The following is a 13,524-nucleotide window of genomic DNA, read 5'->3' as shown; positions in this document are numbered from 1 at the left end:
AAGACCTAGAACTCAGCAGTACAGGTCTCCTTGCCCTCAAGTCATTTCATTGTCAGAGATTCTACTGCCCATATTTGGTTACAGAGCACTAGAAATAGGAAGGAAATAGGTAACAAATATATATGAAATTTTTGTTCTTCCCTCCTATAACTCCCCACATATACATAAACACATAACAACACATCCATATACACCCCTTGGTATGACTGGTAGGAAAATACCTGTGAAGTGACAGAATCCCTTTGTAGTCTTTTAGCCAATCCTCATTCTCACTATGACTAGCATTTATGGTAGCAGTACTTAAAGCCACCAGTATCTACTAAGTTACTTAGAGTAGGAATTGACCCAGCATGTGCTAAAACCATACAGGAAAGAATTGAAGGCAGTTTGAATTGGTTTACTATGGACTCTGAGAAACAAACTGAGGGTTCTAGAGGGGAGGGGGGTGGGGGGATGGGCTAGCCTGGTAATGGGTATTAAAGAGGACACGTTCTGCATGGAGCACTGGGTGTTATACGCACACAGTGAATCATGGAACACTACATCAAAAACTAATGATGTAATGTATGGTGATTAACATAACATAATAATAAAAAAATAATAAAAAATAAAATAGAGGTGGCAATGTGAGCAAAATTGTGGGTCACGAGTTTGAGAATTACATCAAAGAGTATGACAAGAAAGGGTGTGTGTGTCAGAAGGAAATGTGTGGATGTATGTTCAGTGCATGTGATGGGGTCAGTGCAGAAGTAAACAGAATTATGTATGGTAGGGAATCAGAAATGCATATAAGAAAAAAAAACTATTTGACCCCATAATTACTTTGAGGAATAGACTGCTCTCATAAGCCCACTAATAAAAGGAACTAATGACCTGCAAAATAAAAAATCACTTTGTTTGGCTTTGCAATGCAATATCTTTATAGTTAATTGACTTTTATAATTGTACTTTAATCCATCTTATATTAGTTAATTTGTAGCACTTGAAGCATTTTTTACTACAAATAGCAGAGAAGGTTTCTGAAGCATATTCTGAGTTTAGAAGCTTGAAAGTAATTCAGGGTTAATTGTATTTCTTAAAATGCTGTTACTATACTATACTGTTATCCAATAAAGTAAAATAATGTTTTACTATCGTTTCACTAGGTAAATGTTTTAGAAAAAGTTATACCATGAAGACTCTAGACTGAATTTACTTTCACTTTTCTGTTTTCTTCTTCTTTTTTTTTTTTAATGAAAAGTCATGGAATCGTTACAGAGTTGCAATTCAAAGACAGGGACTCCTAATTTTAGTAACATTCTGTTGCAATTCAATAACTGGGAAGAAAACAGCTGTAAATATTCAGTCTTTAGAAATTAAAAACCATACTCTAACTCTTCTGAATAGTGACGAATCTTCAAAACTCTGCAATTTTTGCTTGAGAAACCCGATATCACTATGCAGCTTTACTGTATGGTTGGTAGAATAGGGCATTCTATTTAATGCTTCTATATTTCTCTTCACCTTTATTCCTCTCCTGAGACATGAATAGAAGCTTCTACCTCTGTACTATGAAACATTTTTATTAGTATAAGGGAAGCTTTGTTAAAATGGAAGTCTTACAAAGTTTCTGAGCAGAATATGAAGGTGTCTATAATTCACTCAGAAGACTAGAATTGTCACTGTGGGGGGACCGTGAAATAATTTAACTGTTTCTATCATAATTTCCTATTCTTAGAAGTTCTTTGCCACCTTACTTTCTCCCTCCTAGCTTTCTGTCCAGCCCTCCAAAAGACTTAGTATATGGTAGAAATCAATCTCAGGCTCCCTGTAAATACAGTATTTGTAATTGGGTCGAGTAAGAGTCAGCTGTGCTCTTGTTTACTGGTATATGTCTCTGGCTTTTATTTTTCTTATATTAACTTGGGCACCAAAGATCTCCGCTGCACTATGCTGCTGCCAACTGCAATTACCAGTGCCTGTTTGCTCTTGTGGGATCAGGAGCAAGTGTGAATGACCTTGATGAAAGAGGATGCACACCCCTGCACTATGCAGCCACATCAGACACAGATGGCAAGTAAGTATCATGTGGTGAGAATGAAGGATTATTTCTATAAACCAACATTTTCCATGTTTTTATTGCAAATTTATATTTTCTTTTTATACTTTCTGTGCTCTTTTCTTGAGTCTCTAGTGTGGGAAATAAATTGGTTTCATAATTATTCCTAAATCATAGCTTACTACCTATTTCTGCTCAGCAGCCTGCCTTATTGACTGATCTGGTAGAAGAAAGATAAAGACTTCTTCTTGTCCTCCCTGCCAAAAGCACATCTTAATATCACTTTCATGTTTTTTCCCTCTGACTTCTCAGAGGCAGCAGTCTTGAGTTTATCATAGGGAAAGGGACAGAGAAGAAATGTGGACGATGCCAATGGAGATGGGGCAGAGATTGGAACACCAGTGTCCGTCAGAGGTAGAGAGTTTATATTTGTAAGAGATCCTTATAAATTGGTGCCCAAAAAGGGAATAATCAAACTGGCAGAATCTGGCACTTGTTGGTTCTAAATATTGCTTAAATAAGTAAATGAGATAATGGGATAATACTGGCTGAGAATGCCTGAATAACAAAAGAATAAGAGATGTGTAAATTATTTTTATAATTAATATTCACCCAAAGTTGATCAGAACCATTTATGGTACCTTAATACATATATAAATAAATTGATTGGGGACAGATCTTCAGTCTGTGGTATTCACCATGTGTCTGGGTCAGTTAAGAGCAAAAAGACCCTTAAGGAAAAACAAAGAGTGGTTTGTAGGGGAGGATTTTATAAAATATACTTCAAGGAAGTTTTAATTAACAGAACTATTTCTTTGGTTTTTAATATTTGCTTTTTACCCTCAAAATAAAAAGCATAACTTGATATATATATATATATAATGTTAATTATAAATTCTGTAAGTAATATCAAAGCCATTTCTATCAGTAGCACTTTGTTATGTTGGATTTGTAGCTAAAACTCTAATGTCAAAAGCACCAGTAAAATCTACTTTTTGTTTACTAGAATAGACCACTTTGTACAATTTCATATGTACCCAGAATAGTTAGGTATAGATAGATTTTGGGAGAAGTTAAATTATTTGAAGTATGTTTTTATAGATAGTAGCTCTTTAAGGAAAATCTGTGGTAAAGACTTTGTAAATAAGAAAATATTTTGGTGGGGCTCTTGGGTGGCTCAGTTGATTAAGCATCTGCCTTCGGCTCAGGTCATAATCCCAGGAGCCTGGGATCAAGCCCCACATCGCAGCGGGCTCCCTGCACAGCAGAGAGCCTGCTTTTCCCTCTGCCTGCCTCTCCGCCTGTTTGTGCGCTCTCTCTCTCTGGGTGTCAAATAAATAAAATCTTATTTTAAAAAATGTTGGTAAACTTGGGTAAGTAGATCATCCTCTGATGTATAAATTTTGTTAACTTCAGGATTTGATTTATAGATTTTCTTAAAATAGGTTATACCTAAAATGAGCATATCACCACCAGTAATCCTTTACCACTATTCCCACACACTAGTTATTAGGTGTCACTCAACGGGATCTACATAAATTCCACTGAGAGGTCACACACATAAACACACACACATGCTCATAGAGATTACCCAAGGTCCTCCTGCCCTTAGACAATTACATTAAACCTGAATTCTTAGGCAAAAATCAAGAGAATAATGATGTTCAACCCATACTGTTTGGGATTTGTGGTTTTGTTTTAAACCCACCTACTTTTTTTGTAGAAGTGTATTAGTACTAAAGTGATATAAATCAGTTCTCTCACCTAATATAAACTGTTTTGAGTAATAGGCTAGTGATATTTATTACTTAAACATTTAATCTTCAGTATCTACACAAAGCAGCCTGATGTACTAGAAAGAATATGAGCTTTGGGATCCAAAACACCCAGTTTAAATCTTGGGGTTTCTATATTATACCCCTTTGAGCCTGAGCAGGTAATTGCCAAGCAAAACCTTTATCTGTAAAATTAGAAATGTACTTAGAATTGTGGGGAAAACTGATTATGTGTATAAAACAATCTAGCACTTTTTTTTTCTTTAAGATTTACTTTAGAGAAAGAATGAGGGGAGGGGCAAATGGAGAGAATCTTCAAGCAGACTCCCCGCTGAACACGGAGTCCACCACAGGGCTGGATCTCATGGTAAGATCATGACCTGAGCCGAAGCCAGGAGTCGGATGCCTAACTGACCAGCCACCCAGGTGTCCCTCTAGCACTGTTTCTTAGAGCCTCTGTTTCTTTAAAGTATCAGAATCCCAGAGGTCCTGTCTAATGCCATCATTTATTGACTCAGTGATTTGTTCCTGAGAACTTTCTGGAAGCTATAAGTTACAGTAACCATTTTAGGATACCAGAGGCATCCTTTCAATAAATGATTGTTTTGGAGGCTTAAGTAGTAGCATTATAACATTGATAAAACATTTGGGCACCTGGGTGGCTCAGTTGGTTAAGCGTCTGACTTGATTTCGGCTCTGGTCATGATCTCAGGGTTGTGAGATCAAGCCCTGTGTGGGGCTTCATGCTGGGCATGGAGCCCACTTAAGATTCTCCTTTCCCTCTTTCTCTCCCCCCCCCCAAAAAAACCAAAAAAATGTTGATTTATTTTTCTAAGTTACACTGATTTAATTCCCAGGTATAAAAGTTAGATAATAAAAGAATCTGGCATGATACTTCTGGCAAAGCAAGTGTGAAATACTTTCTAAAGAAAGACACAAAATCCCCATAACTTCAAATTACTCTTATTCAGTAATGTGTATATTTCATAATATAATGGTCTTGTTTTTTTAATGATCATTTACTAATCCCATGTCAGCATCCCCAGGGAAAGTTGTTTATATTTTGGAATTTTTGACACTCTGACATTGGTTTTCTGCTATTCCAGAGTGAAATAAGTAATTATAACTCTCTCTTCTGCTCTCTTCTGCCTTGCATCCCTCGGTCTTCACTTTGAGTAAATGTTGGAAAAATACATGAAATCTTTCCTGACTCATTCTACTTACTCTTCTAGTGACTCCCATTATTCTAGTGCCTGCATTCTTTTTTTTTTTCAATGAATTTATTTATTTTAGAGACCACAAGCGGGAGGGGCAGAGGGAGAGGGAGAGAGAATCTTAAGCAGACTCTGTGCTGAGCACGGAGCCCACTGTGGGGCTCCATCTCATGACCATGGATCATGACCTGAGCCAAAACCAAGAGTTGGATGCTTAACTAACTGCACTACTCAGGCACCCTGGTGCCTGCATTCTTCATAAACAGTCATGACTCAAATACATAGTCACAAGAAACATGTTTAATGTGTTAAATATTAATAAACAAAATTTTCTTTGCCAGTTCAAAAGAAATAGGGCTGGCTTTGAGCAAGATGGTTAAGCATCTCCTCCATACCCATGTGTGTGTATAAGAGGAGAAGACTGGGTGTTTTGGTTTTTTTTTTTTTGATTATACATAAGAAATCCTTCTCATGCCTGTTCTCCTAAGATAACCACCATTAATATGACTATTTCTGTATGTGTATGTAGATCATTTCATGTCAGTCATAGTCTAATCAATTAGTCTAATCAAAGTTAAAGACTTGGTATATGCTTTTCCATAGCCTTTTCTATGTTCATGTAATTGTATATATAAATGTGTTTATGAGTATATATAGATATATTTCACCAAGATCCACTTTTATGGTGATAGTTGGCATTTTTCACAAAAATGGGATTATGTTTTGACTTCTAATAGCATCGTATATTTTTGTCTGTTTTGAACTTGATATAAATGGAATCATACAGGGTTTTTTTGTTTGTTTTTTTAAAGATGTATTTTATTTATTTCTTTTTAAAGATTTTACTTATTTATTTGTCAGAGAGAAAGCATGAGCACAAGCAGGGGGAGCGGCAGGCAGAGGGAGAAGCAGGCTCCCTGCTCAGCAAGGAGCCCAACGTGGGGCTCAGTCCCAGGACTCTGGGATCATGACCTGAGCCAAAGGCAGACGCTTAACCAACTGAGCCACCCGGGAGTCCCCATACAGTTTTTTGTTTATAAGTTTTATAATCCTTAGATTTATTCCTAAGTACTAAATATTTTTATTGCCAAAATAAACCTATCTTTAAATTTCCTTTTGTTGTGATATAAATACATTTGACTTTTTATATGACTATAATATTCAGCAGCCTTTTATAACTCATTTTGAATTTGTATATAAGATAACATTGGATTTGATAGTGGCTCTGCCCCTTGTTGTGAGACTTTGGGCAAGTTACTTTACATCTCTGTGCCCCTTTTGTCTGTGAAATGGGGAAAATAGTCTGACCTAACTCATATAGCCAAATGAGGTATAGGATATCTGAATTGTTTGGAATAGTACCTATAATCTTCCCTTACCTATAAGGATTAGCTGTATTTTTTTTGGGGGGGGGGTAAGAACAGACACTATTATACACCGTAATGGGAGAGAGTAAAGGAAAGAGGGCCTCTAGTAGCAATACCACATTCCCTGCCCTGGGCTGAGTGGTCCTTACCCAGAATTCTGACCGGGCACGGGACTCATGGGTGGTAGGAGAAGAGTAGGTGAAATTTAAATAGTTTGAAATGCACTCTGACTTAAATTGTGTTAATTGGAATGATACTTAATTTGTTTAAGACATAAACAGTATGTAACAGTAAGTATAGTTTATGACTTAGCTATTTAGCAATGAATATTCCTCCAGATTTTGCATACAGCTTATTTTAGGAGAAAGGAGAGAGATTAAAGAGAATATTGATACCTTTATTTTCTGGCTTTTATAAAAATCAGTGTGTGTTAACTTATAATCAGAAAAAAAGAATAGATTCTCTCTCCTCCACCTTATTTGCAAATTAGATGTGAGGTCCAGATATTCAAGATCAAGTAATTTTGTGGCTTAGTATTTTATAAGCACCCAGGTTAAAGTGTCACTCTAACTCATTAACCGCTATGCTGAAGTATTTGGTAGCGTGAAAGAACACTGGATAAAGAGAAGACCTAAGGTCTAGTCCTTGCTTTACTATATGCTAGCCAGTTTCTCTTTAGATCGCATAAATCTTTTGCCTTTTACAAAAGATTCTGAATAGGTGTTTTGGTTTTCCTGAGTGTCAGTAATTTTTTCCATTTGTTGAAGATAATGCTTTATCTCACAAAGTAGTTATGAAAGTTGATACTGCTTAGCAAAATCTGAAAGGCAGGCCAATAGAAGGAATTTTATCATTTCAAAGTAACTCTTAGTCTTTGTTTTGTTACAGGAGACCAATTATCTGAATAATGTGAATGTAAAAATATATGATTTGATAAAACTACTGCATGTGTAACACTTGAATTATTTGAAACCATTTAATGCTGTATATGTGGACTAGTCATTGTAAATGCATTGAGATGTGCTCTTATTTTAGAAAGTAAACATGAACTTACCTACATGCTTTGCTTTCCTTAAATTTATCTTTTTTCAGTACTCATGTATCAGCAAGTTATCTTAAAATAGTTTGTTCCACTGATAGAATCTGCCTTATACTCAGGTCTCAGGGCAGTTGGAGAACTCTTTCTGCTTTATCTCTCTTATCTAGAGAACTTGATTAAAGATAAAAAAGATATGCCCTTGGGTGACATATTTGTGCATATAAAGCAATGGGACTGTCCTCCAGCCCTGCAGGTCTTTTATGAATTCCAGTGAGCCCTGACCTCTGAGTTGGACACCTAGGAAAGAAAACTGGACACAAACAGTTTATACACTGTCTGGAACACTTTCTGTAGGGCCTTCAGAGCTAGTTTATGAACAACAAAAAACACCAGTCTTGTTACTTTAGAGTCAGATTTGGGTTTTTTTAATCATAGTGACCCAGTTCACCATGTTTGACTAATAATTTTAGCTCTACGTAAGTATCAAAATCCCACTTAAATGGACATTTGCTACCATTTGAGGATATTATAATATAGATTCTGCAAGTAATTACTAAGAGATCTAAAGGATTTTAAGCAATTCAGCATTAAAGAAATAAGTGTTGGGGGCGCCTGGGTGGCTCAGTCGGTTGAGCGTCTGCCTTCGGCTCGGGTCATGATCCCAGTGTCCTGGGATCGAGCCCCGCGTCGGGCTCCCTGCTCGGCGGGAAGCCTGCTTCTCCCTCTCTCTCTGCCTGCCGTTCTGCCTGTTTGTGTACTTGCTCTCTCTCTGTCAAATAAAATCTTTAAAAAAAAAAAAAGAAAGAAAGAAATGTGTTGGCATTGAAAAGAATGGCCTTTATAGGTAGGTAGATGATAGATAGATAACATATAGATATATAAATGATATAGTTATCCTTGCTATAGTTACTGAAAGAGCCGTTACATTGCTTTAGAGTTCTTTTTTGTTTGTTTTATATAACTTCAGTATGCTTTGGAAACTTGAATTTTTTTTTACAGTCTTTTTTTAAATTCCAGTATAGTTAACATCAGTGTGATAATAGTTTCAAGTATGCAATATAGTGATTCAACAATTCCATACATCACCCAGTGCTCATCACAACAAGTGCACTCCTTAAGGAAACTTGAATTTTTAACAAGGAGTATTATAAATTTATAAAATTATAAATTTTCCCCCCAGCAGTTGGAATTAATATTTAGTTAGACATACTACAACATTAGACAAATTACAAATAGAACCCCATCTATCAAATGAATAAACAGAGGCCATTTTACCATAAAGACGAAATGATTTATATGCTCAAGATCACTGGTATCAGACTAGTTCTACAGACAGACTTTTAATTTCTAATTCAGTGCTCTTTTTTTGCTACATTAACAATAAAATGTATGAAAATTATAACAAATCATGAACTGTATAGTACCTTTAAAAATTATTTTTCTAATGTTTTGATAGCACAGGAATGAAGTAAATCTACCATGGGAGGATCTTTCTTGTTACCTACATACGACTTTACACTGTTTACACCCTTCTCAGTCCTCTGATTCAAGATCATTGAATTCTGACATTGAGATTATCCTGAGATTTTTTTTTATATCCTTTCTTCAGCTTCCTAATGAGATACTACACTCACTCTGTGTTCCAGATACGTCAGCCGTAATATTGCCAACATTGAATGCTCACCACCACTAAGTTTAATCCTGTCAGATATTGTTTGAGTGGGATAGGTGGTGCCATACACAGTGACTGTGTAAAAGACAGCCAGCCCTCAGGTATACTGAGCTTGTTGACAGACGTTGGAGATCGTCACTTTGAATGAAGGATATTCTCTTAATGAACGTTTCGCTTGTATTCTTATGATAGTTACAGTTAATGTCATTTAAATGACAAATTTATATAGTGTAGATTTATTTATAATTTTTACATTATCAAGAAAAAGAAGAATTGCAAGAAATTGTAAGAAAACTTGTCAGTTTTTAGTTTCAGGCTGTTTTTATCATTGGTTAAAATGCAGGATTTAGAATTTTGAATGTTATTACTATATATAGGTGCCTGGAATACTTATTACGAAATGATGCAAATCCAGGGATCCGTGACAAGCAAGGATACAATGCAGTTCATTATTCAGCTGCTTATGGTCACCGTCTCTGTCTTCAGCTGGTAAGATTCGTGAATTGTTGTGGAAAGACTAATGTGATTTTATATTCTAATAACATAATGAAAATGAGAATAAATGAGTCAAGAAACAAACTCTATTGCTTTTTAATATTTTTAGAGCCAATATCTTACATTCATACTTGCCTCAGTAAGATATCTCTCATTCCTTTTTCCCTTTCAAAAAGAAAAGAGAAAGGAGAAAATTAGATCTCTAGAGAGGGCTACTTATGTCCTTCCCTTATACTACCCCATGTTGATGTAGCATTTCTTTTCCTTTTCCTTTAAATAAATGTTTTCCAGAAATTTCTAAAGAACTGTAACCATGTCTTGTGTGAGAAATGTCCCTGTGAGAGGAGGGTTTTTTCCATATATTTAGAGATTTCTGAAAGGCCCATTCTTTTTACAGTCCCTCCTGATAGAGGGGAGACAGTACTTCTGCAAAGGAACTTTTTATTTCAACTGTGATCTCATTCTTGAATATACACGCCGTTCACCCCACTTGGCCAAACCAAAGAGAAAGCAAGAGATAAGTGAAAAGATTCTCAAGTGTGTAACAGATGCTTCAAGTTAAAAGTTTCTTTAGACTTACCTTATAAGTTATATTAAACTTTGCTTCCCTTCAAGGGAGAGTGGGTATTAAAGATAGAAAAAGCAGGTTGACGTATTTAATATAGTACTTAAAACCCTGCTATCAGAAATAACAAATATTTCCTTAGGTTATTATGGTGTCTTATACACTAAAATCTTAGACCCATGAATATAGATTCGTGGTCTATTATATTGTACACTTGTTTATTTAAAAGACTTAATTTTTGGAGGCAAAGGGAGCCCAAGTTCAGAATAGAATTTAACAAAGACTTGTGTAAATAGAGACGTGTAGCATTTAGCTCTAAAATATATGAATACTTTCTAAGCTAAATATTCTTACTTTAAATTTTATTTCAGATTGCAAGTGAAACTCCTTTAGATGTTGTAAGTAATAATCAGTTTTCCCCCTACTATTCAGAGTATTATAATTTATTTGCTCTCACTAGAAGCCTGTTTTACATATTCCTGAGAACAAAGACAGAGACAGAAATCATGTATTTAGGGGTTGGGGCTGGGGTGGGTGGTTCTTACTTGGTGGTGAGTAAATAGCATTTCCCTCAAGCTAGTTTATAGCCCTACCTCACAGCTCTTACTCTGGGGTCCTCACTACCCTTTCATGATAATCTGTTGTATAAGCTTGCTGAGTGGAATTTTCATAATATAATGGTCTGAGATTTAAAAATTCATATTTAAATATCAATTTTTACTCTAAAATGGATTTAAACTTGGGGGGGGCAGGAGTAACTGCTATAATATATCTAAAAGTACCATTTCTGACATTTCACATACTTTTCTTTACAGTTAATGGAAACCTCCGGGACAGACATGCTGAGTGATTCAGATAACAGAGCAACAATAAGCCCCTTACATCTGGCCGTGAGTACTGCCGTTAGAGCCAGCTTGGTGGCTGGTTTACTGAAAATACCTCCCATCTGATTGTTTGACGCCAACTAGTACCCAGTAACTTTGGGGCCATGTATGATGATCAAGAAATTAAATTTTCAACAACTTTTTTAATTCAGAGACTTGTTATGTTTTGTTTAAAAAATAAACAAACAGTGGTCTTTGGGTTTCTCCCAAAGCCTACTCTAAGGGAGAGTTTACCTGTGATGTGAATTTTAAAATGCACTGCCCTGATGGAATGGCTTCTAACTTGCTGAGCAGAACTGTATTTTCTGCTGTATTTCTACAACTTTTTGATCTTAGAGCACTAAGTGTGTGTTCACTGGTCCTTCAGTTGCTCTTGCCATAGAATTTGGCCCTATGATTTGTAATGCCCCTTCTAGCTTAAGATGCCTCTAATTTTTTTCTCGTAATGTCAGTCACTAAGAGGAGAAGGTTAGTGAAGTATAACAGTTCTTTAAATTAGATGTGGGAATGAATTACTTTAGGAAATTTCAAGCAGGGCCCAATCTTGTTCTTTTTATGCTGAAAGAAGAGTCTGTTTTTGGAACAGAGCATATTAACAGTTGTTGGGGGTGAGAGGAAGACTGAGAATCAGGAGACTCGGATACAGTCACTAGCTGTTTGGGAGATTTCTGGTTTTACGTATAGTAAAATGTTTATAAGGGTATATACTTAAGTTAATGAGGATCACTACAAGTTCACTGATCGCTTTGTTTCTTCTCATGTATGCTATTATTTTTTTTATAATTTTCTCCTTGCATATTTTCTAACACTGACGCATCTGCATTGAATTTTCTGCACCTTTCTCCCTGCTAGTACTTCCTACCATTTTCTGAATAACTGAGGAGGTATGCTGCATCTTCCTGCTTCCTTGCCCTTTGGGTCTCTGGAAATACTATATGCTCTCCCAGACTTGCAGAGTAAATAAGTCACCTGAAAGGGCAAAACGAGCATGGAGAAAATAGCTATTTTACTGTTGGTGGCAAGAAATGAAGTCTGAGCAAATGACTAGGCAGTTCTTCTTACGTCATCACCATTATTCTTATACTAGCACTGCCATTTCCTAAGCACTTACTAGGTGCCAGACGAAGCACTTTGCCAAGTTTTTGAATACATTAGCTCAAAAACTTTCTTTTTTACTTCATGGCTATTATGTATGGTGGTGCTATATATGAACATGGCTGTGCTGAATAGTGTTTTTAAGCTGAAATGGAAACAATTTTTAATTTAGTAATTAGGCTCAGTGAACTGTGATTATACCACCACTTTTCACATTTTGTATCTGTTCCTAGGAGGTTTTCAAAAATTAACTTGAAGTGATTTTTTTTTTCCCTTCCAAACTCTCCCAATCCGGGACACCTTGATGCTATGAAAACACACCAGCTTGAGGTCTTGGTTCTTGTCTTTGCACATAGTACGTGTACAAATTCCTTGTCTCCGTCTTATACAGGGACATCATGAGGGGAACACCTCTCTGGCAAATCATCATGGCTTCTTGTCATCCTTATTTTGTCTCTTCTTGTTGTTGTATACTATCTTCTGCATACATTGTGTTTCTTAAAGTTCTTTCTGCTAGTAGCATAATTTCATTGACCCAGTATTGAGGAACAAGATTAAATATGACCCTAGGACAGTAGAGTTCCTTAATCTCCAGTTACTTTAATCTTTGAGGTAGTTGAGAATCTCTAGGTAGTCAGAAACATCAAAGAGATCAGTAAGTCCCAGAGCAACTTCACATCTTCCTGGTACTTTCTGACATTTTCTGCAAGAAATAACTTTACAGCCCTTTGCTGCAGTGTGGGGTCTTCTTCTAGCTATGTATCTTTTTTTTTTCAGATTTAGCTCAAATGTGGTAGACTTACATTTTTCAATTCCCAGTGAAACCTTCACATATGGTAACAAACTGCTAAGCTGTAGTTCTGAATGGTATCAGTAATGATGTATGAAAGTCCTTTAGCTACAAAATGGTAATATGAGTGAACTAGAGAGAACATTCCTTGTGTGCCGCTACTGGGTCTTGTTAATTGCTTTATGTCTTGCTCAGCATCTAGTCCAACGAGAATAATAGATGTTCAGTTGACATGTTGGTTTTTGATATGAATTACGTGGAAAGCCTCTTCATCAGACTGTGGTAAAGAAGGGGACTTCAGGGCGCCTGGGTGGCTCAGTTGGTTAAGCGACTGCCTTCGGCTCAGGTCATGATCCTGGAGTCCCGGGATCGAGTCCCGCATCGGGCTCCCTGCTCGGCAGGGAGTCTGCTTCTCCCTCTGACCCTCCCCCTCTCATGCTCTCTCTCTCTCTCTCTCATTCTCTCTCTCAAATAAATAAATAAAAAATCTTTAAAAAAAAAAAAAAGAAGGGGACTTCAGTCTGACAAACCTTTACACATTCGTCCTCTATTGTATAGCTAGTACCGGGCACATGGCAGTTATTCAGGCC

At 36.4% G+C, this 13,524-nt stretch overlaps 1 protein-coding gene across 2 annotated transcripts in view; it reads left to right on the top strand.

The window, feature by feature from the left end:
• ANKRD28 (ankyrin repeat domain 28) overlaps positions 1–13,524 on the top strand; it is a 123,793-nt gene that overhangs the window by 87,544 nt on the left and 22,725 nt on the right. For both annotated transcript variants that reach the window (XM_021678907.2, XM_044920522.1), the window contains exons 14-17: positions 1,916–2,056; positions 9,483–9,594; positions 10,537–10,563; positions 10,981–11,055. In XM_021678907.2, coding sequence (XP_021534582.1) covers positions 1,916–2,056; positions 9,483–9,594; positions 10,537–10,563; positions 10,981–11,055 — 355 coding nt within the window. The remainder of the gene's footprint in view (positions 1–1,915; positions 2,057–9,482; positions 9,595–10,536; positions 10,564–10,980; positions 11,056–13,524) is intronic.

The sequence above is a fragment of the Neomonachus schauinslandi genome, chromosome 1, assembly GCF_002201575.2.
Source record: "Neomonachus schauinslandi chromosome 1, ASM220157v2, whole genome shotgun sequence".
Classification (NCBI taxonomy): Eukaryota; Metazoa; Chordata; class Mammalia; order Carnivora; family Phocidae; genus Neomonachus; species Neomonachus schauinslandi.
The sequence above is the reverse complement of the archived record's forward strand: the minus strand, read 5'-3'. Positions and strand labels throughout refer to the sequence as shown.